Here is a 23,373-nt window from a genome sequence, read left to right on the forward strand (position 1 = left end):
ATTTTTTTACAGGCTTCTTCAAGTGAGGGGGAAGGCACACAGCGGGAGCAGGGAGATCGGTGCCAAGATGTGTCGTCAGGCCGGCAAGTGAGTATTTGTTTTTTTTTTTTATCTTTTTTTTTGAGTAGCATCCTGCTGGGAGGAACATTAAAGGCCCCGTCTCACATAGCGAGATCGCTAGCGAGATCGCTGCTGAGTCACAAGTTTTGTGACGCAACAGCGACCTCCATAGCGATCTCGCTATGTGTGACACGTACCAGCGATCAGGCCCCTGCTGTGAGATCGCTGGTCGTGTCGGAATGGCCTGGACCTTTTTTTGGTCGTTGAGGCCCCGCTGACATCGCTGAATCGGTGTGTGTGACACCGATCCAGCGATGTCTTCACTGGTAACCAGGGTAAACATCGGGTTACTAAGCGCAGGGCCGCGCTTAGTAACCCGATGTTTACCCTGGTTACCAGCGTAAATGTAAAAAAAAACAAACAGTACATACTCGCCTTTCGGTGTCCAGGTCCCTTGCCGTCTGCTTCCTGCTCTCACTGACTGCCGGCCGTACAGTGAGAAGTGAGAGCACAGCAGTGACGTCACCGCTGCGCTCTGCTCTCAGTGTACGGCGGCTCAGTCAGAGCAGGAAGCAGACGGCAAGGGACCTGGACACCGAAAGGCGAGTATGTAGTGTTTGTTTTTTTTGGTAACCAGGGTAAACATCGGGTTACTAAGCTCGGCCCTGCGCTTAGTAACCCGATGTTTACCCTGGTTACCCGGGTGCTGCAGGGGGACTTCGGCATCGTTGAAGACAGTTTCAACGATGCCGAAGTCGTTCCCCTGATCGTTGGTCGCTGGGGAGAGCGGTCTGTGTGACAGCTCCCCAGCGACCACACAGCGACTTACCAACGATCACGGCCAGGTCATATCGCTGGTCGTGATCGTTGGTAAATCGCTTAGTGAGACGGGGCCTTTAGGAGCAACCTGGTTTCACTAGGGATGTTTACTAAGCTTAATTACATATAGCTTTTCAGGGCAGCAAGTATTTGGGGGAAGGTAACATACAGTTGAACTCCCCGCACAAAAACATTCAAAAATACAGGTGTAGAAACCATCAATATACATACATCAAATGGCAAAGGATAGGGCAAAGGTACAAATCATGCCAGGTGCTGATGATGGTTGTTTATATTTGCCTATTTGTAACCTTTTTGTTTTCTATTTTTTCTAGGTTTCACAACGGGACCACAGGGAGAGTATAGATGTGGAGCTCCTGATCTCCAGCATCCAGGAGCGTGGCCCGTTGTGGGACAGCCGTGACCCCCGGCACATGGACCAGGTGGTGTCGAGGCGTTTGTGGGCAGAGGTGGCAAAGTCGCTGTGGGATGGCTTTGACAGTGCCTCAGCGAAGGACAAAGGCACCTTTAGTGAGTATTGCTGATACGCTGCTATGACCCATCTTGCCCGGATAAACACAACCGTGTGTGATGCTATCAACGCCTAAACTTTGCATCACACACGGTTGTTTTATCCTTTTAAAATGCTACATATGTAACCTTTTTTTTTCTTTGCATTCACAGTGAAAAAGTTGAGGACCAGATGGCGATCCATAAAGGACCGTTTCAATAAGGGGCTGCGTGCTGAGGAGGAGCAATCGAGGAGTGGTGCTGCGGCGAGCAAGTCGGTGCCCTACAAGTACAACAGGGCACTACAGTTCCTAAGACCAATACTTGGCCGCCGACAGTAAGTATTTTGTCCACATACCATATTGCACATTGTACATTGCCCAGACACATAACATATTGCACAGCCACATAGTTCATTGCCCAGCCACATAGCATATTGCACAGCCACATAGTACATTGGCCAGCCACGTACATTATGCATCCACACACATAGTATATTTACAGGCCACTATATCGCAGCCACATAGTACACGTTCTAGCCACGTATCCACATAGTATATTTCCCAGGCACATAGTGTATTGGCCATCAATGTAGTCAGCGTAGCATATTGGCCATCCACGGTAATTTTTTTAGGTTAAGCGAGAGTCCTTGTAGTCCATGACAGGTTACGTTCTGAGTCAGTGTAGTTCTGATCGCAGGAATAATGATGACGTCTCGATCACATGATCCTAACGTCATGGACATTCCTGCGATCAGATCAGCAAAGTCTGTTTTTTTTTTTTTTTTAATTCTTTTATAGACCTTAAATTTTATATTATTTTTGCAACATAGCCGGCATCTTGAAATTAGTTTTTCACACAATAATTTTTTAAAAATATGACAGGGGTATGCATTGCCTTTGGCAGAGGGAATGTACAGTCATTTTCTGCCGTCGGTATGTCCATGATTGTTATCGTGAGCCCTAATGGTCAGCTGGCGATAACAATCAGCAATTTATTATAGGCCACACAGACTGAGAGACAGGGGATTGTAATGTTTTGATGTGTCATGTAATTTTTTTGACAGGAGTTGGCGTATGTGATAGGTTATTAATTGAAGACTAATTTTTTCATTATCTTTTCACAGGACACACAGCAGCACCCTCCAGCGAGCTCCCCCCTGTGAAGCGGAACTTCATGGATCGCCATCTGAGCCGTCACAGCCATCCCACAGCGACAGCAGGCCTGCACCACCATCATCTGGAGAACCGGCTGCCGGTACGTCAGGTTTTCCCCTGCCCGAGGCCTCTGGCGCACCTTCGTTCGGGTATTCCCGACAGCGCCAGCGGGCCTCGGACAGGTCAGTCATGCCTGAATTTTTGCACTTGGGCACGGTGTTCCAGAACGGTTTCAAGGCGTTGAGAGATGAAATGTCCAGTATGGGACGGCGCCTTGAAATCCTGGAAGCCGAGCTCTCAAATCCGGCAAAACATTTCTTTAGCACAATTGCTAAAGGCATGGTGGAAAACCTTACGCCGGAACTCCAGATTTCGGTGATGCAGGACTGCAACAATTCTTACGTGAGGGCTCTGCAGCAGGCTCGGGTCGTGCAGTCAGCGACACTGCCAGTAGTACCGTCGCTGGCTAGCATGACTCCGACTCCTGCTGCAGAGTCACTCCAGCCACCCCACCCTGGTCCAAGTGCCGAGCGACGCCACCACAGGCACCATACTAGTGTGCGGCCCACTCCTGCTCCTGCCAGGCCCTCATCCTCCCGTAGGAGTGCTTCTGGGGGAGATGCCGCAGAAGCCAGGAAAAAAAAAAAAAAAAAACATAAGAGGAGGCACACAGACACACACACAGAGGCACAGGTTCTGGCTGCTCCAGTACAGACACCATCTCATCGTGGCTCTAGCCACAGCAGGAGCAGCCAGGGCCAACCAAGCCAAAAACGCAGGCGGCTTGTGTTGCCTCCTCTCTCCCATAGTGATGATGCGGTCTCCCTAGTGTACCCTGCGGGGGGTTTGGACCTGCCGTCAAGCCTCCTTGACTATGGCTCCTCCTCCTCCTCCTCCTATTCCACTCCCAGTCCACGTTCCAGGACTCAAAGCTACCGGTCACCGGTGGTAGCGGAAGTTGATCCCCCCTCGGCTGTTTATGATACCCCCTAATTTTCTTTTCCCTTTTTTTTCTGTTTCCCCCAAATAAAAAATTATTTTATTGAATAAAATATTTGGTCTTCTTTTAACGTACACTTCTCGGCAATTCACTCCGTGCGCCGTTTATTTGTGCTTCAAACACCTCATATATGCAATGTCAGACAGTATTTTTGGATTTTTTATTTTTAACGTTTCTTTGGGTGTCTCACATTGCTGTATGAGGTGTTTCCAAGTGTTTCCAAACACTAAAGTGTATGAGTTGTTTTCAAAGAAAAAGGGTATGTGTCCACGCTCAGGATTGCATCCGGATTTGGTCAGGATTGTAATTCAATATTTGTAGCCAAAACCAGGCGTGGGTGATAAATACAGAAGTGGAGCATATTTTTCTATTCTACTTTTCCTCTAATTGGTCCACTCCTGGTTTTGGCTTACAAATACTGATGAAAAAACATGAGCAAATCCGGATGCAATCCTCACCGTGGACACATACCGTAAAGGTACCTTCACACTTAACATTGCTGCAGCAAAACAGACAATGATGCAATTCACTGCAGCATCGGTATTTGGTCGCTGGAGAGCTGTCTGTGTGACAGCTCTCCAGCGACCAACGATGCCGAGGTCCCCGGGTAACCATGGTAAACATCGGGTTGAAGTGCAGGGCGCACTTCTGATGTTTACCATGGTTACCAGTGTAAAATGAAAAAAAAAAAAAATTTCACAATCGCATCGCCCGGCGTCAGCTTCCCTGCACTGACTGAGTGACGTCCCTCACAGCAAAGCGGTAAAATCAACGCTGTGCTGTGAATTTACTTTACGGCCGGCGCTCAGTCAGTGAAGGAAGCGGACGCCAGGGGACGCGAAGATGAGTATATTTATTTTTATGTTTACATTTAACACTGCTAACCAGGGTAAACATCGGGTTACTAAGCGCGACCATGCGCTTGGTAACCGTTGTGTACCCTGGTTACCAGTGTAAAACATCGCTGGTATCGTTGTTTTTGCTGTCAAACACAACGATACACGGCGATCTTATAAACAAATAAATATGTTATATGCTATGGCATAAATTTAATTGAAAAAGGGTAGAAAAATTAGAAATATTTTTTATTAAACAACATTTTCAAAAGAGGGTTATCACATTAGTGAACTATAGGTAGGTGCCAAATTTGACATAAACAAACCAACCAAAACGGATTTATTGCACAGCATGTAGAATTATTTTATTACTACAATCACAATACAGGGATTTATTGGTGTATTTAAATCCAGAATAAAGTCCAAACATAAAAACTACACCATTGTATCTTGCCAGGACACACGGCCAACATCTGACACAAAATAGGCCGCAAAACGATCCCTCATCTGTGCAATTTCAACACTTGTCCTCAGAGGATGATCCTGGTAATCGGGCAATGTGTTGGCTATGGGTTCATCCAGTTCAATGTTCAGTCTCTCTTTGGTCAGAATATAATTGTGGAGAACCACACACGCCTTCACCACCTCATCCACTGTCTCAGTTTTCAGATTAATGGCGGATCCTAATATCCGCCATTTGGAGACAAGGATGCCAAAGGCGCACTCCACAGTCCTTCTGGCCCTGGATAGTCTGTAATTGAACACCCTTTTGGTATGGTCCAGGCCCCGACTGGAGTAGGGTTTCAATAGGTTGCCAGACATTTGGAATGCCTCATCCCCAACCACAACAAATGGCATCGCAGGGCCTTCGGTGTGGGGAAGAGGTCGTGGCTGGGGGAAATTAAAATTGTTGTTATATAATTTTTGGCCCATATCCGACTCCTTAAATGTCCGTGAGTCATTTGAACGGCCAAATGCCCCAATGTCCACTGCGAGAAAACGGCAGTCGGCACCAGCAATTGCCATTAGCACAGTGGAAAAATATTTTTTGTAGTTGTAGAACATGGATCCACTTTTCCCTGGCTTGGTAATCCGAACATGCTTTCCATCCACCGCGCCAATGCAGTTTGGAAAAGAACACAACTGCTCAAATTTCTGAGCGTTTTCCTCCCAGATTTCTCTTGTAGGGACGGGTAAAAATTCCTCCCGGAGATTATCCCACAAAGCGCGGCATGTCTCAGCAATAATTCCGGAAAGGGTGGAGACTCCAATCCGGAACTGAAAATGAAGGGATCTCAATGTCTCTCCGGTAGCCAGGAAACTGCAAAGAAGATAAATAAATTACATTAAAGTACATTGTAATTTATAAAAGTACATTGACCATACCAACCCCCCCCCCCAAAAAAAAAAATTAAAAAAAAGGGGAAGAACATATCACAGTCATTCAGCTACGTACCGTAGAGTCACCAGAAGCCGCTCCTCTGCGGATATAGCTCTCCGGAGCTGTGTGTCCCGCCTGCCAATGGATCCTTCCACCCGACGCAGCAGATACCGGAAGCTGTCCTGAGACATCCTGGTGTACTCAAAATATTTTTCCAGGTTCTCATTCAGTTCGCCAAACAAGCTATGGTATGCTCCACGGCTCTCCCGGACTTCCAAGATAGGGTGTATCCAAAAACGGCGACGACTCCATCTCCGTTTTTCCCTTTCCCTTTGATGACAACAGGCAACAGCATAGGCATGAGCAAAGGCTAATTCCATCTCCATATCCATGTAGATACTGTCCATGGGACGCTCCATCATGAATACCAGCAAAATGGGAGGAATTCATGTCTGCCAAGGTATATATACACAATTGCATAAACACCAACCCTCTTCTAGCCATTGGTGGTCCTTATCTATTGTGTAGACCCTTTTTTTGAGGGGGTGGGTTGAAGAATGACTCACTGTACAAAAAACGCATGCGGCGCAAAACGCTGCGTTTTTTGTTGAAAACGCAACTGCGTTTTCAAAAAACGCTGCGTTTTGCGCCGCATGCGTTGAACGCATGCGGCGCAAAACGCTGCGTTGTGCATGCGTTTTGCTGCGTTTTTGTTTGCGTTGTGCGTTGCGGCGACGCCGCTGCGGCGCACACCGCAAATGTGAACGTAGCCTTAGATACACTGTGTACATCAAATAGCAATTGTATTGACAAAAAGTATCAGCGCCTAATGAAAGTTACATTATGTACGGCCCCTTGCACTGTTAACTACCTATTGGTGTATCAATGGCATAGATGTGTACAGACACTGAACAAGCAGGGAATGCTGGGAGATTTCAGCTCTGAAAGCTGTGGATTATCATGTAATATGAAATTAAATTAAGGCAAATCATTTCAGCTAATAGACTAATGGAATTCTTAATTCACTTGACTGTAGTGTGGTCTATGAAGCTGAGATGTAAGGAGCTGTTTACATACAAAGGAATAAGACTTAGATCCTTTAGATCCACCCTCTTAGAAGAACTCATAGAATCCTAACCCTGACAATGACATCATATTCAATCTCTCCCGTCCCTTTAAGACAGCTGCTGGCTTTAAAATAGACCTAAATTGGTTTAATCTGTTCCTAACATGATTTGCATCTGCATGCATCCTTACTCCCGAGGATGACGAAGGAAGTCTGCTGTGTGTTATCTTCACAACAGGAAGGAACGGGAAAAATGTAAAGCGCCCAATGGCATAAAAATCAAAGCCAGAGATGGGAGATCTCTGTACATCATATAGCCATACCCAAATTATTATCAAATTATTATCCACTTGATAAATGTCTTAATTTTTTTGCAAAAAACATTTCTAATCCTGTACTAATCATGTCTAAGGGTATATGCACACGATGCGGAAAACGCTGCGGATTAACAGCGTTTCCACAGCTACGGGTCCGCAGCAGTTTCCCATGAGTTTACATTACAATGTAAACCTATGGGAAACAAAAAACGCTGTGCACATGCTGCAGAAAAAAATGCGCAGAAACGCAACGGTTTACATTACGCAGCATGTCAATTCTTTCTGCGGATTCCGCAGCGGTTTTACAGCTGCCCCTATGGAAAACCGCAGTTGTAAAACCGCAGTGAAAACCACAGAAAAACCGCGGTAAATCCGCGATAAATCTGCAGCAAAAACACAGCGTTTTTGCCTCACAGATTTATCAAATCTGCTGTGGAAAAATCCGCAGTGGACAAGAATACGTGTGCACATAGCCTTACAATCTTTATTATACTCCATAGCTGCACTCACAATTCTGCTGGTGCAGTCACTGTGTACATACATTACATTACTGATCCTGAGTTACATGCTGTATTACACTCAGGAGCTGCACTCACTAGTCTGCTGGTGCAGTCACTGTGAACATACATTACATTACTGATCCTGAGTTACATCCTGTATTATACTCCAAAGCTGCACTCACTATTCTGCTGGTGCAGTCACTGTGTACATACATTACATTACTGATCCTGAGTTACATGCTCTATTACACTCAGGAGCTGCACTCACTATTCTGCTGGTGCAGTCACTGTGAACATACATTACATTACTGATCCTGAGTTACATCCTGTATTATACTCCAAAGCTGCACTCACTATTCTGCTGGTACAGTCACTGTGTACATACATTACATTACTGATCCTGAGTTACATGCTGTATTACACTCAGGAGCTGCACTCACTAGTCTGCTGGTGCAGTCACTGTGAACATACATTACTGATCCTGAGTTACCTCCTGTATTATACCCCAGAGCTGCACTCACTATTCTGCTGGTGCAGTCACTGTGTACATACACTCACCGGCCACTTTATTAGGTACACCATGCTAGTAACGGGTTGGACCCCCTTTTGCCTTCAGAACTGCCTCAATTCTTCGTGGCATAGATTCAACAAGGTGCTGGAAGCATTCCTCAGAGATTTTGGTCCATATTGACATGATGGCATCACACAGTTGCCGCAGATTTGTCGGCTGCACATCCCAAAGATGCTCCATACAAGGCAGGATGGATCCATGCTTTCATGTTGTTTACGCCAAATTCTGACCCTACCATCCGAATGTCGCAGCAGAAATCGAGACTCATCAGACCAAGCAACGTTTTTCCAATCTTCTACTGTCCAATTTCGATGAGCTTGTACAAATTGTAGCCTCAGTTTCCTGTTCTTAGCTGAAAGGAGTGGTACCCGGTGTGGTCTTCTGCTGCTGTAGCCCATCTGCCTCAAAGTTCGACGCACTGTGCGTTCAGAGATGCTCTTAGGCCTACCTTGGTTGTAACAGGTGGCGATTTGAGTCACTGTTGCCTTTCTATCAGCTCGAACCAGTCTGCCCATTCTCCTCTGACCTCTGGCATCAACAAGGCATTTCCGCCCACAGAACTGCCGCTCACTGGATTTTTTTTCTTTTTCGGACCATTCTCTGTAAACCCTAGAGATGGTTGTGCGTGAAAATCCCAGTAGATCAGCAGTTTCTGAAATACTCAGACCAGCCCTTCTGGCACCAACAACCATGCCACGTTCAAAGGCACTCAAATCACCTTTCTTCCCCATACTGATGCTCGGTTTGAACTGCAGGAGATTGTCTTGACCATGTCTACATGCCTAAATGCACTGAGTTGCCGCCGTGTGATTGGCTGATTAGAAATTAAGTGTTAACAAGAAGTTGGACAGGTGTACCTAATAAAGTGGCCAGTGAGTGTACATTACATTACTGATCCTGAGATACATCCTGTATTATACTCCAGAGCTGCACTCACTATTCTGCTGGTACAGTCACTGTGTACATACATTACATTACTGATCCTGAGTTACATGCTGTATTACACTCCAGAGCTGCACTCACTATTCTGCTGGTGCAGTCACTGTGTACATACATTACATAACTGATCCTGAGTTACATGCTGTATTACACTCAGGAGCTGCACTCACTATTCTGCTGGTGCAGTCACTGTGTACATACATTACATTACTGATCCTGAGTTACCTCCTGTATTATACTCCAGAGCTGCACTCACTATTCTGCTGGTGCAGTCACTGTGTACATACATTACATTACTGATCCTGAGATACATCCTGTATTATACTCCAGAGCTGCACTCACTATTCTGCTGGTGCAGTCACTGTGTACATTTATTACATAACTGATCCTGAGTTACATGCTGTATTACACTCCAGAGCTGCACTCACTATTCTGCTGGTGTAGTCACTGTGTACATACATTACATAACTGATCCTGAGTTACATGCTGTATTACACTCCAGAGCTGCACTCACTATTCTGCTGGTGGAGTCACTGTGTACATACATTACATTACTGATCCTGAGTTACATCCTGTATTATACTCCAGAGCTGCACTCACTATTCTGCTGGTGCAGTCACTGTGTACATACATTACATCACTGATCCTGAGTTACATCCTGTATTATACTCCAGAGCTGCACTCACTATTCTGCTGGTGCAGTCACTGTGTACATACATCACATTACTGATCCTGAGTTACCTCCTGTATTATACCCCAGAGCTGCGCTCACTATTCTGCTGGTGCAGTCACTGTGTACATACATTACATTACTGATCCTGAGTTACATCCTGTATTATACTCCAGAGCTGCACTCACTATTCTGCTGGTGCAGTCACTGTGTACATACATTACTGATCCTGAGTTACCTCCTGTATTATACTCCAGAGCTGCACTCACTATTCTGCTGGTGCAGTAACTGTGTACATACAATACTGATCCTGAGTTACCTCCTGTATTATACTCCAGAGCTGCACTCACTATTCTGCTGGTGCAGTAACTGTGTACATACATTACTGATCCTGAGTTACATCCTGTATTATACCCCAGAGCTGCGCTCACTATTCTGCTGGTGCAGTCACTGTGTACATACATTACATTACACACTGGGGCTTCAAAGAATTGTTACTTTTTATTTAGTACACATACAAAGCTCCAAATCCACTACATAGACATCAATTTAAAAGTAACATGCAGTCGCCACTAGGGGGAGCTTACCAAAGGCAGATTTAGTATTAGGTTCAATTTACAAACTGTATGCAGTAGGCTCCTTAGCTCCATCTAGTGGTGGCCATTTGCAGCTTTTCAATCTATGTGTAGAATTTGACGCTCTGAATCAGAAATAGTAAATAAATAAATACATAAATAAATAAATTAAAAAAATATATCTATATATCTATCCAAGAGCTTTCACAATATAACCAGAAATTAATCTGCACAGAATTTTATGTAAAAATAAAAAAAACAATCTTTTAATGGGTTTTTCTTCATAAACACAAATCTTCAGGCTCAATATAAATATGTGGCGACCAGAAGTGAAGCTGTTATGTTTGTCACTGCCCCTAGATTCAGTTACCCTCTATAGCTATGCTCGCCCGAATTAAAGCTGCGGCCGTTGATTTCACGCTGCACTGCACGCGCACACTGGTGACATATGGATCCGGTGCTGACGACATCTATGGGGAGAGGATCACATCGCTGGCACCTGGGTTCTATGCGGTTTGCTACATTGTAGCGAGTTAATAATATGTATTAAATATATAGTAATCCGTGCAGATAGCCCTCACTATGCTCTATATAAAGAATAGCAGTGCAGTGAAGACTGACACAGCGCGGATCACTGCATTGTATAGTGGCGCTATACTACAACCCCCATGATCCGGGCAGCAGGGACGCCAGCGCCCCCATCAGCCCAAGTTTGTCCCCATTTCCCTGCACATTTCTGGCTGCAGAATGATCATCAGCACCATGGACAGCACCTGCCCTGCATACTAATGTGCACAGGCTCCAACCCCCAAGCCAGCCCCCAATGTGAGGTCTCCACTAGTCCTCTCTCTCAATCAGTCTCCCTCATCAATGCAGCAGTGAGAGTAAGAGGAAGAGGAGGGAGGAGGCAGAGAATGGGAGATATGACAGAGGCAGCAAGAAGAGAGAGAAAGTGACAGGCGGAGGAAAAAGGAGAAGACAGTGCAGGGTGGGAGAAGATGCAAGACTGGCGGGTGGGGGATGGGAGGAAGAGGACAGGACAGCTAGGGGGGGATACATATAGGGAGGGAGACACATACTAGACTTGTCTCCCAGGGAAACAGCGAGGAATTACTCCGCATTGCGTTGCTTGGACAACATTACGGCAATTATAGGAAATCCCTTACCGGGAGACGGTTACCTGGCTGCAAACCGTCTGCACCTGGGACCGGCCGCCAGCACTCCATCAGCAGCCCACAGAGGCCGGCCACGGAGCAGAGCAGCAGGCAAGTATCACATGCAATGGCCACCCTGCAGCATGCACCGGGGATGGGCAGACACAGGCCACAATGGCCAGATGTGAGGACCGGGGAAGTCATGGCGGGGCGGAGGGGCAAGGCTCCTGTGGGGAGGTCACAGGTCAGGGAGCGACAAGGTCACGGAACGGGGCTTGACGTGGGCACCGGGTCCGGGTGTCGTGGCTGCACTGCGGTGTGCACACAACTATCTGCAGTGTCTGCACCAAACCCAACTCCGAGGAGGGACTGCAAGTGTATCGGGGGTCTCACCGCTGCCCACGTCACGGGAGGGGTCACACACACTGAACTGTGAAGGGCTGCGGAATATGTTGGCGCTATGGAAATAAAATTATTATAATTATGTAGCAATGATTTGTAATAAGACATTGTATTATATATCATTACTGTACAGGATTTATTACTTTGTATCATTGTATAACAATACATAATGTAACCACAGTGCATAATAGTACTGATATACAGTGATACAAAGTAACCAGTACTGTATAACAATACATAATAGTAATGATATATAATATAGTGATACAAAGTAACCAATACTGTATAACAATACATAATAGTAATGATATACAGTGATACAAAGTAACCAATACTGTATAACAATACATAATAGTAATGATATACAGTGATACAAAGTAACCAATACTGTATAACAATACATAATAGTAATGATATACAGTGATATAAAGTAACCAATACTGTATAACAATACATAATAGTACTGATATACAGTGATACAAAGTAACCAATACTGTATAACAGTACATAATAGTAATGATATACAGTGATACAAAGTAACCAATACTGTATAACAATACATAATAGTAATGATATACAGTGATATAAAGTAACCAATACTGTATAACAATACATAATAGTACTGATATACAGTGATACAAAGTAACCAATACTGTATAACAGTACATAATAGTAATGATATACAGTGATACAAAGTAACCAATACTGTATAACAGTACATAATAGTAATGATATACAGTGATACAAAGTAACCAATACTGTATAACAATACATAATAGTACTGATATACAGTGATACAAAGTAACCAATACTGTATAACAATACATAATAGTACTGATATACAGTGATACAAAGTAACCAATACTGTATAACAATACATAATAGTACTGATATACAGTGATATAAAGTAAAAAATACTGTATAACAATACATAATAGTACTGATATACAGTGATACAAAGTAACCAATACTGTATAACAATACATAATAGTAATGATATACAGTGATACAAAGTAACCAATACTGTATAACAATACATAATAGTAATGATATGTAATACAGTGATACAAAGTAACCAATACTGTATAACAATACATAATAGTACTGATATACAATGATACAAAGTAACAAATACTGTATAACAATACGTAATAGTAATGATATATAATGTAGTGATACAAAGTAACAAATACTGTATAACGACATAATAGTAATGATGTAATACAATAATACAAAGTAACAAATACTGTATAACAATACATAGTAGTAATGATATAATACAGTGATACAAAGTAACAAATACTGTATAACAATACATAATAGTAATGATACAATACAATGATACAAAGTAAAAAATATTGTATGCAACCACAGCGTATAGCAGTCATGATATGTAATACACTGATATACAGAGTAATAAACTGTATAATGCTACTTAATAATAGTGATACACATTACATAGTAATAATAATCACACACTGTATAATAATGATACATACAGAGTAATGATATAATCACATAGTAATAATAATAATAATTATATACAGTATAAGTGTTACTTATTACAAGAACATTCAGAATGATAATAAAATAATAACAATATGATCACATATTCCATACTAATAAAGAGAAGTAATATAATCACAGTTTATTAACAATGATAGATAATAATATAATCACATAGGGTAATAGTAATTATACATAATTATATACAGTATAATAAGTGTTACAGAATAATAATATAATGGCATATTATATACTAATAACAATACATGATGTAACCACGCAGTGTATAGAAGTCATGATAAATCGTATAATTATACACAGTGTAATACTAATGATACATACTGTAGAATACTAACCACATACTGACTGCTAGTAATGATGCAGAATATAATAGTGATGATACATAGGTAACACTTATGGAGGGATGGCATTACTATACAGAATATTATGTACATGGGTGTAGACGATGATACTTATTATCACATCCACTCAGGGCCTAAGATAAGAGGCGATGGTATTCCAAACAGCAGGAGAAAGTGGAAGAGAAGGGATTTCAGACTACAGCTTATGGAGGAAGCATTTAGCTGCTGCATCAACAACTTCCTGTTGTTTAGTCCTTGGAAGACGTCTTTGGTTGCTGGGTAGATGGAAGCATGATGTAACTTAGAGCTCATGGGCCTCATTGCAAAATCTGTGCCATGGCATTATACATTACTATACACAGGACTATGAGTGCATTATAACGTGTGGAGGACTATGGCGAGCGCATTATACTATATAGTGGACTATGGGGAGTGCATTATACTATATGGATGAATATGGTGAGTGCATTATACTATATGTCAGACTATAGTGTGTGCATTATACTATATGGAGGACTATGGAGAGTGCATTATACTATATATAGGACTATAGGGGTGCATTATACTATATGTAAGATTATAGTGAGTGCATTATACTATATGGAGGACTATGGAGAGTGCATTATACTATATATAGGACTATGGGGGTGTATTATACTATATGTAAGACTATAGTAAGTGCATTATACTATATGAAGGACCATGGGGGTGCATTATACTATATGGAGGACTATGTGGAATGCATTATACTATATGGAGGACTATGGGGAGTGCATTATACTGTATGGAGGACTGTGGGGAGTGCATTATACTGTATGGAGGACTATGGGGAGTGCATTATACTATATAGAGGACTATGAGGAGTGAATTATACTGTATGGAGGACAACGGGCTTCATTATACTATATGGATTCATGGAGAAATATGGGGAATGCATTATACTATATGAAGAAGTATGGGGAGTGCATTTAATATGATACACTCCCCACAGTCCTCTATATAGTATACACTGTATATAGTATATACTCCATACTGTATGGAGGACTATGGGGTGTATTAAACTATATGGAGGCCTATAGAGAGTGCATTATACTGTACGGAGGACTATTGGGAGACCTTTAGGCCCTATTAAGAATCAGGGCTCAAGTACAGCTGCCACCTCCACACCCCCATACTGCTTTACCTCTGGAACTTTCTAGGGTTTATTAAACAAGGCTGCTGAGATGGCTGATAACAGAAAGCAATGGTTTGCACAGTGAATGGATACACTTTAGTGATAATGTCCCTTTAAAGGCTTGTCGGTGGTGCTGTGCAGCACTGATTGTCCGTCAAACCCTGCGGCTGACCTGTCTTTTTAGTTTTAGCCATCGGATCTGCCCTCAGACGTGACAGAGCACAATTATTAGATTTGCTTTGTGTTCGATATCTATTATTGTCCAGACTCAATCTGTAGAAAAACAACCCCGGGCCTCGGCGCAGTAGAGCAGCGGCACAGCCAGGACAAGCGGGGCTCCATGGAGTCGCACTGTATTCCCCTAGTGTGCCGATTTGGGTACATTTTCAGGGTGGACTACAGATCATGGGGTAATGGAGATGATGGGAGTCCAGGAACTGTGCACCGCACATACGTATTACAGGGGGCGCTGAGGAGTTTAGGACATTGGTGTAGATTGCACCATTACAAAGGGGTGAGAACTGAGCGCAAGCTACACCCTTAATTGGAGTGGGTGCCCTGTGTACCCCAGCATATCACATGGACGCCCAGTGGGCACTCGCTTCTGCCAAGATTTGCCGGTGCCGATACCAGTCATGGACGTAAATGTGCCCATGTCCTGCAGTCCAAATAGGACACCAGTACTATCTATAATATATAATAATTGGAGCTCTGGTACAAAAGCTTCTTGTTATGTTTCCAGTTTGAGACTGATGGATATATTGTATTGGGTAGAAAGTGGATCAGTGGGTAAGGTTTATTTTTGATTCCAGCTATGGGTGTTTGGGAGACATTAGTGCTATCGTGAGTGTTTCAGGGTGCAGAATTTGCATTGCAGTCCAAAAGCTTTCTCTCATGTCTCATATAAATATTGGTTGGAAAGTGGATCAGTGAGTAAGATCTACTTTTGATGAATATCTGGGAGACACCAGTGCTATTGATATTACGAGAACATTTCAGGGTGCGGAATTTGCATTCTGGTCCAAAAGGTTTTTGTCACGACTTTAGTCAGGACAGATAAACTGTACTGAGTGTAAAGTGGATCAGTGGGTAAGATGTACTTTTGATGCTAGACATTAGTCCTATCGATAGTATGGGATGGTTTTAAGGTGCAGAATTTGCATTGTAGTCCAAATTCTTTCTCTCATGTCTATAGTCAGGAATTGATAGATTAAATATACTGGGGGAAGGTGGATCAGTGAACAAGATGTACTTTAGTCACTAGCGATTGTTATCTGGGTGACATCAATCTTACCGGTAGTACATGAATGTTTCAGTAGCATTTTGGGTCCATAAGCTTCTTTTCATATCTGTAGTCAGAGACTGGTGGAAAAACTATACTGGAAAAAGGTGCATCAGTGAGTAAGATGTATTATAGCACCAGCTACCGGCAGTTAGGACAGCAGTCGTATCAAGTGTACATGAATGTTTTCCAAGTTTTGGTGCAGATTGTGCATTGGTTTCCATCAGCTTCCTGTTGAAGTTGATGGATAAACTATACTGGTTGGAAAGTGGATCAGTGAGTAAGATTTTATTGTATGTTATATTTTTCTATTTTACTTTTGGAACATACTCATTAGTGTTTTGCTTTGTTACGTAATGTTGATTGGAGTAAGACTTAATCAGTACCATTAAATCTTTCCTGGGACCTGGGGTGAGTGTCGGGGCAGTATAATGAGGTCTAATGCCGATGGGTTATGATTAGTGACATCACTCTGCCCAGAGTGGTGATGTCACTTTATATGAGATGCTCAGCCAATCAATACTGTCAGTGTGTAAAATATAAATAAGGAAGCAGCTCATACTGTACAGGCTGGAAAGTTGAATCAGTGACTAAAAGTATAGGAATGTGGGTTAGTGAGAACTAAACAGTGATGTTCTGTATCCCGTGGATGGAAAATACAATTCCTATGCATGCTGTGAGCTTGACAACCGGAGAGTCACATAGTGGAAACCACAGCCATATTAAACTGAAGGGTGGATCAGTGAGTAAAAAACTTTATCCATTGGTTTCTATAATTATATGTCCTTCGCTATCCCTGCACATTCAATGTCTGTTGCAAATAGGGAAGCAATGCATTTGAGCTGCAGTATATTGAATGCAGCTCTGGATGCAACTGGAGCAGACAACATGATGTAGGCAATCCTATTGAAAGAGCAACCTGAAGAGTTCTGAATGCAGCTCTGGATGTGATTGGAGTAAAAGACAAAACGTGACTCAAAAAAACCAAACACTAAATAAAAGCAAATTACAGATGGAGAAGAGATCACTACAAATCCAGGGAAATGTCAGGAGAGAGTGATACAGAAAATGGCAATTAATTAATATTCAGCTTCATTATGGGAAAGATGATTAAGGATTGTGTCATAATTACATGAACCGTCCCCCGGGAGGGAGTCAGAAAGAGGAAGACGAAGAACGGAGATCAACGGAGGGAGAGGGTGCCAGGAAGGGAAGGGTGATCCAATTGCTCTGGTGATTAAAGGAGATCTCTACAGGGTCATAGTTATAGAGTGAGGAGGGGCGAAAGATGGAGGAACATGCGGACCCTGCTGGAGGTTATATCCCAATGCCCCATGGGAGGACAACCTTACTGGTAGGGCAGCCATGGAGGACATGCTGCACAGGATTCAGTTCATCACTGCTTAATCACATGATGTCATTCACAATAGGTGATGTCACAGCTCACCTCCTCTTCCTGTACAATGACTGATAACATCTCTATATACAGCAGATAACACAGGGTCCACCATTCACAATAGGTGATGTCACAGCTCACCTCCTCCTCCTGTACAATGACTGATAACATCTCTATATACAGTAGATAACACAGGATCCACCATTCACAATAGGTGATGTCACAGCTCACCTCCTCCTCCTGTACAATGACTGATAACACCTCTATACACAGTAGATAACACAGGATCCACCATTCACAATAAGTGATGTCACAGCTCACCGCCTCCTCCTGTACAATGACTGATAACACCTCTATATACAGTAGATAACACAGGATCCACCATTCATAATAGGTGATGTCACAGCTCACCTCCTCCTCCTGTACAATGACTGATAACACCTCTATATACAGTAGATAACACAGGATCCACCATTTACAATAGGTGATATCACAGCTCACCTCCTCCTCCTCCTGTACAATGACTGATAACACCTTTATATACAGCAGATAACACAGGATCCACCATTCACAATAGATGATGTCACAGCTCACCTCTTCCTCCTGTACAATGACTGATAACACCTCTATATACAGTAGATAACACAGGATCCACCATTCACAATAGGTGATGTCACAGCTCGCCTCCTCCTCCTGTACAATGACTGATAACGCCTCTATATACAGTAGATAACACAGGATCCAGCATTCACAACAGGTGATGTCACAGCTTTTCTTCATTCACAATTTCCCTTGCACATGCTCATTAGATGCTTCTATACAATAGCATGTGATATCTATTGCTGCTAATGTGCGAGTGCATTTCCTGAAACAAGAAATTAGAGTTTAAAAAGCCCCAGTGTTCAATGTGATAACACCAAGATCTCAATAAAAAAAATAAATAGATAAGGATTGTGATAAGGAATAACTTGCTAAATTGTTTTTAAATATATTCATTTATGACAACAACCTCCTTTGAACACTAGATTATTTTGTGTTTCCAGGATGATGGTCCTGTCCGGGGGATGGTCCCCTTGAGATGCAATAATTGACTGTTGCATTGAGGCTTATTCCCATATATATATATGCCCTGAACGGAGCATGAGTGACATACATTATATACATATAAGCCTATATGTTATTTCTAGTGCACTTATTGAGCCCCCTAAGTGCCAGCTATGTGCCCCCCGATTCCAAGGAGAACTCTATGTAGGCAGACGTGAAGTGTGAATGCAGAAAACCCGGCAGCGAGGAATCCCTCCATTTACTACAGTTATAGTGAGCAGACCTGGTGTGCAAAGCTCAAAGCAAGGGGGCGGATGAATGAAAGTGCTGCGCTACTACAGCAAAATGCTCATCACCAGGCACTGAGTGGCAGCACCAGATGGGCGCGAAAGTCATGCTCGAAAGGAAAAAAGAGGATGAATGCACTAAGGCATTATATGAAGTTATTGGGCACCAGTGCTTTAATTAGACTCCGATGGGTCCTGGGGCAAAATTTGGACCTGGGTCCTCTGCTGAATGTGGGTCAGATGTATGGGCACTTATAGCTTTATAGGAACTTATAAAATCATGCATATTCACCCTCCAGGTAATAATGTCGCCCGTCCTAACCCCTTCCTGTAATAATGGCCCCATCCTTGCCCCTTCTTGTAACAATGTCCCTGTCCTGACCCTTTCTTGTAATAATGTCCTCCCGTCCTCATCCATTCCTGTAATAATGTCCCCCATCCTTGTCCTTCCCTGTAATAATGTCCCCTTGTCCTGGCCCTTTCCTGAAATAATGTTCCTCCATCCTGGCTGGCCCCTTCCTGTAATAATGTCCTCCTGTCCTGGCCCCTTCCTGTAAAAATGTCCTTCCAACCTGGCCCCTTTCTGTAATAATGTCCCTCCATCCTGACTCCTTCCTGTAATAATGTCCTCCAAACCTGGCCCCTTCCTGTAATAATGGTCCCATCCTGGCACCTTCCTGTAATAATGTCATTGTCCTGGCCCCTTCCTATAATAATGTCCCCCATCCTGGCCCCTCCCTGTAATAATGTCCCTGTCCTAGCCACTTGCTATAATAATGTCCCCCTGGCCCCTTCCTGTAATAATGTCCGCTCAACCTGGCCCCTTTCTGTTATAATGTCCCTCCGTCCTAACCCCTTCCTGTAATAATGTCCTCCCAATCTGGCCCCTTCCTGTAATAATGGCCCCATCCTGGCCCCTTCCTGTAATAATGTCCCCCATCCTGGCACCTTCCTGTAATAATGCCCCTTCACTGTAATAATGTCCCCCATCCCGGCTCCTTCCTGTAATAATGTCCCCCCATCCTGGCCTCTTCCTGTTATAATGTCCCCCGTCCTAGCCACTTCCTATAATAATGTCCTTCCCCCGTCCTGGCCCCTTCCTGTAATAATCTCATCCTGTCCTGGCCCTGCTGTGGCCTCTAGTGGTCAGAAGTAACACCGCAGGCATGCATTCAGTATATTGTACAGATACTGTATATAAATACTTTAGACGTGTAAAATGTTCTGTCACACAGTCGGCACAGTGCTTACACCAGATCTGCAGCCAAACTTGCCAACTGTCCCCAGTTTTCCACGGACACCAAACAAGAAAGGGGGTCACGTTTTATGTAAAACCCACCCAAATGCAGTTTTTCAGAATGGGGTCAGAGGCATTACCAGAAAGGATGTGATGGTTTTGGGGAAGAACCTGAGCAAGACCTGGGACATTTGGCAAATATGCCTACAGCCCCTTCATAGAAGTCCCAGAGATTAGACCCCCACTAAAAAGATGGCAACACCCCTTTTAATGAAATTGCTTAAAGGGAAACTCCGGAGCCATTTGGTTTAGCTATGGTAGTTACCTCGTGATATTTTATTCATAATTTATCCTTAATGTAATAAAATTCTGCTCAACATGCACTGCGAGCAATGATGCTGGATAAAGTATGGGGAGCAGATGAGACAGAAGGTGAGTTCTAGACTATCTAGAACTCAATAAGTATTTGTGTTAGTGATAGCAAATACTTGATCATGTTCTTGCTGTAATGAAACTCTGATGTACATACGCTAATTTTCAATTGAGCTTGTGAACAAGCAGTGCTGCAGTGTAAAGTATGGGGAGCAGATGAAACAGACAGTGAGTTCTAGACTATCTAGAACTCAATAAGTATTTGTGTTACTGATAGCAAATACTTGAACATGTACTTGCTGTAATGAAACGCTGATGTACATGCACTGATTTTGAGTTGAACTTGTGAACAAGCAATGCTGCTGGATAAAGTATGGGGGGGCAGATGAGACAGAAGGTGAGTTCGAGACTATATAGAACTCAATAAGTATTTGTGTTAGTGATAGAAATTACCGGATCATGTACTTGATGTAATGAAACTCTGATGTACATGCGCTGATTTTCAGTTGAACTAGTGAACAAGCAGTGCTGCAGTGTAAAGTATGGGCAGCAGATGAGACAGAAGGTGAGTTCTAGACTACCTAGAACTCCATAAGTACCTGTGTTAGTGACAGCAAATACTTGATCATGTTCTTGCTGTAATGAAAGTCTGATGTACATGCACTGATTTTCAGTTGAACTTGTGTACAAGCAGTGCTGCAGTGCAAAGTATGGGGAGCAGATGAGTCAGAAGATGAGTTCTAGACTTTCTAGAACTCAATAAGTATTTGTGTTAGTGATAGCAAATACTTGATCATGTACTTGCTGTAATGAAGCTCTGATGTACATGCGCTGATTTTCACTTGAGCTTGTGAACAAGCAATGCTGCTGGATAAAGTATGGGGAGCAGATGAGACAGAAGGTGTGTTCTAGACTATCTAGAACTCAATAAGTGTTTGTGTTAGTGATAGCAAATACTTGATCATGTACTTGCTGTAATGACGCTCTGATGTACATGCGCTGATTTTCACTTGAGCTTGTGAACAAGCAGTGCTGCAGTGTAAAGTATGGAGGAAATGAGCATCTGAGACAGGAGGTATATTTCAGATAATTTTGATAAATCGATAAATGAGTTCTGAGCATATTCAGACAGAATCTTCTCCAATCAGAAGGTCATTTCCGTAGCCGGATAATTATCCGCAGCCATGAACGTGGAGCATTAGAAGTTGTCTCAGTGCCAGCTGTTCTTCTTCCTGTTACATTTTAGTAAAACTAATGTCTTCTTCTCTCCAGATATTCTTCAATCTTGAAGAAAACGTCTCCAGATTCCAAGACGTACTCATCCCTTTAAGAAGTGCCTGGTGGTGGCGTCTTCCCAACATTGCAGGCAGGGGTGGCGGGACTGGCTGCAGCCTCCATCCTAATCTAAAATTAGCCCCCCTTGGAATGATCAGCTTGGGGGGAGATCAAGTGTCATCTTCTAGAAAAGGAATCAGAGAAGTGGGGGGTCGGAGGAGTCCGAGACTTTACAGGGTGGAAAGTAACAAGACGAAGAGAAGCGTGAAAGAAGTGAGGACGGGAGGAGAAATCTTATAAAGTAGTGTTATAAGGAGGCTGGAAATGTAAGAAGACAGCGGAGAAGGGGAGAAGGAATATACCGCGTCTTAAGAAGGAGAAGACTTCCTGAACACCCAGGACAAGCCATGGACTACTGGATGACTATGCTTATTTGCCTCACGGCAGGTGGGTGACCTCCTTCTACTTTTGGTCAATTCTCTATTTAAAGGGTAATTCTACTTTTATCCCATAGCACCAGGGTTGGACATACCATTGGTGCAACCTGTGCAACCTGTACAACCTCACAGGGGCCCAAGAGGTAAGAAGGTCACGTCTACCTTCAAACCTCTATCTGAAACTGAACCTGTCAAAAACTGAACTCCTCGTGTTCTCTCCCTCTATTATCCTACCTTTGCCTGACATTGCCATCTCCGTGTGCGGTTCCACCATTACTCCAAAGCAACATGCCCGCTGCCTTGGGGTCATCCTTGATTCCGAGCTTTCATTCACCCCCCACATCCGATCACTGGCTCGCTCTTCCTATCTGCATCTCAAAAACATTTCTAGAATTCGCCCTTTTCTTACTTTCGACTCTGCAAAAACTCTTACTGTTTCACTTATTCATTCTCGTCTGGACTATTGTAACTCCCTACTAATCGGCCTCCCTCTTACCAAACTCCCCGCTCCAATCTGTCCTGAATGCTGCTGCCAGGATCGTATTCCTCACCAACCGTTACACCAATGCCTCTACCTTGTGCCAGTCATTACACTGGCTACCCATCCACTCCAGAATCCAAAACTACTACCCTCATCCACAAAGCACTCCATGGCTCAGCACCACCCTACATCTCCTCTCTGGTCTCAGTCTACCAACCTACCCGTGCCCTCCGCTCCGCTAATGACCTCAGGTTAGCATCCTCAATAATCAGAACCTCCCACTCCCGTCTCCAAGACTTTACACGTGCTGCGCCGATTCTTTGGAACGCACTACCCAGGTTAATACGATTAATCCCCTATCCCCACAGTTTTAAGCGCGCCCTAAAAACGCATTTGTTCAGACTGGCCTACCGCCTCAACGCATTAACCTAACTATCCCTGTGTGACCCATTCAAAAAAAAGCGAAAAAAAAACAACACATAATCAGGTTCCTCGCATCATGTTCTCATACACTTTATGCAGTTAATAGCCCTCTGTGTCTGTACTGCTACATACTTAGGCTG

General features: G+C 43.3%; 1 protein-coding gene across 1 annotated transcript in view; it reads left to right on the forward strand.

The window, feature by feature from the left end:
- Positions 1 to 11,270: 11,270 nt before the first annotated feature.
- SCN1B (sodium voltage-gated channel beta subunit 1) overlaps positions 11,271 to 23,373 on the forward strand; it is a 64,897-nt gene continuing 52,794 nt past the window's right edge. Inside the window, exons 1-2 of the mRNA XM_077260183.1 lie at positions 11,271 to 11,666; positions 21,890 to 22,339. Coding sequence (XP_077116298.1) covers positions 22,300 to 22,339 — 40 coding nt within the window. The 5' untranslated portion in view covers positions 11,271 to 11,666; positions 21,890 to 22,299. The remainder of the gene's footprint in view (positions 11,667 to 21,889; positions 22,340 to 23,373) is intronic.

This window comes from Ranitomeya variabilis, chromosome 4 (genome assembly GCF_051348905.1).
Source record: "Ranitomeya variabilis isolate aRanVar5 chromosome 4, aRanVar5.hap1, whole genome shotgun sequence".
Lineage (NCBI taxonomy): Eukaryota > Metazoa > Chordata > Amphibia > Anura > Dendrobatidae > Ranitomeya > Ranitomeya variabilis.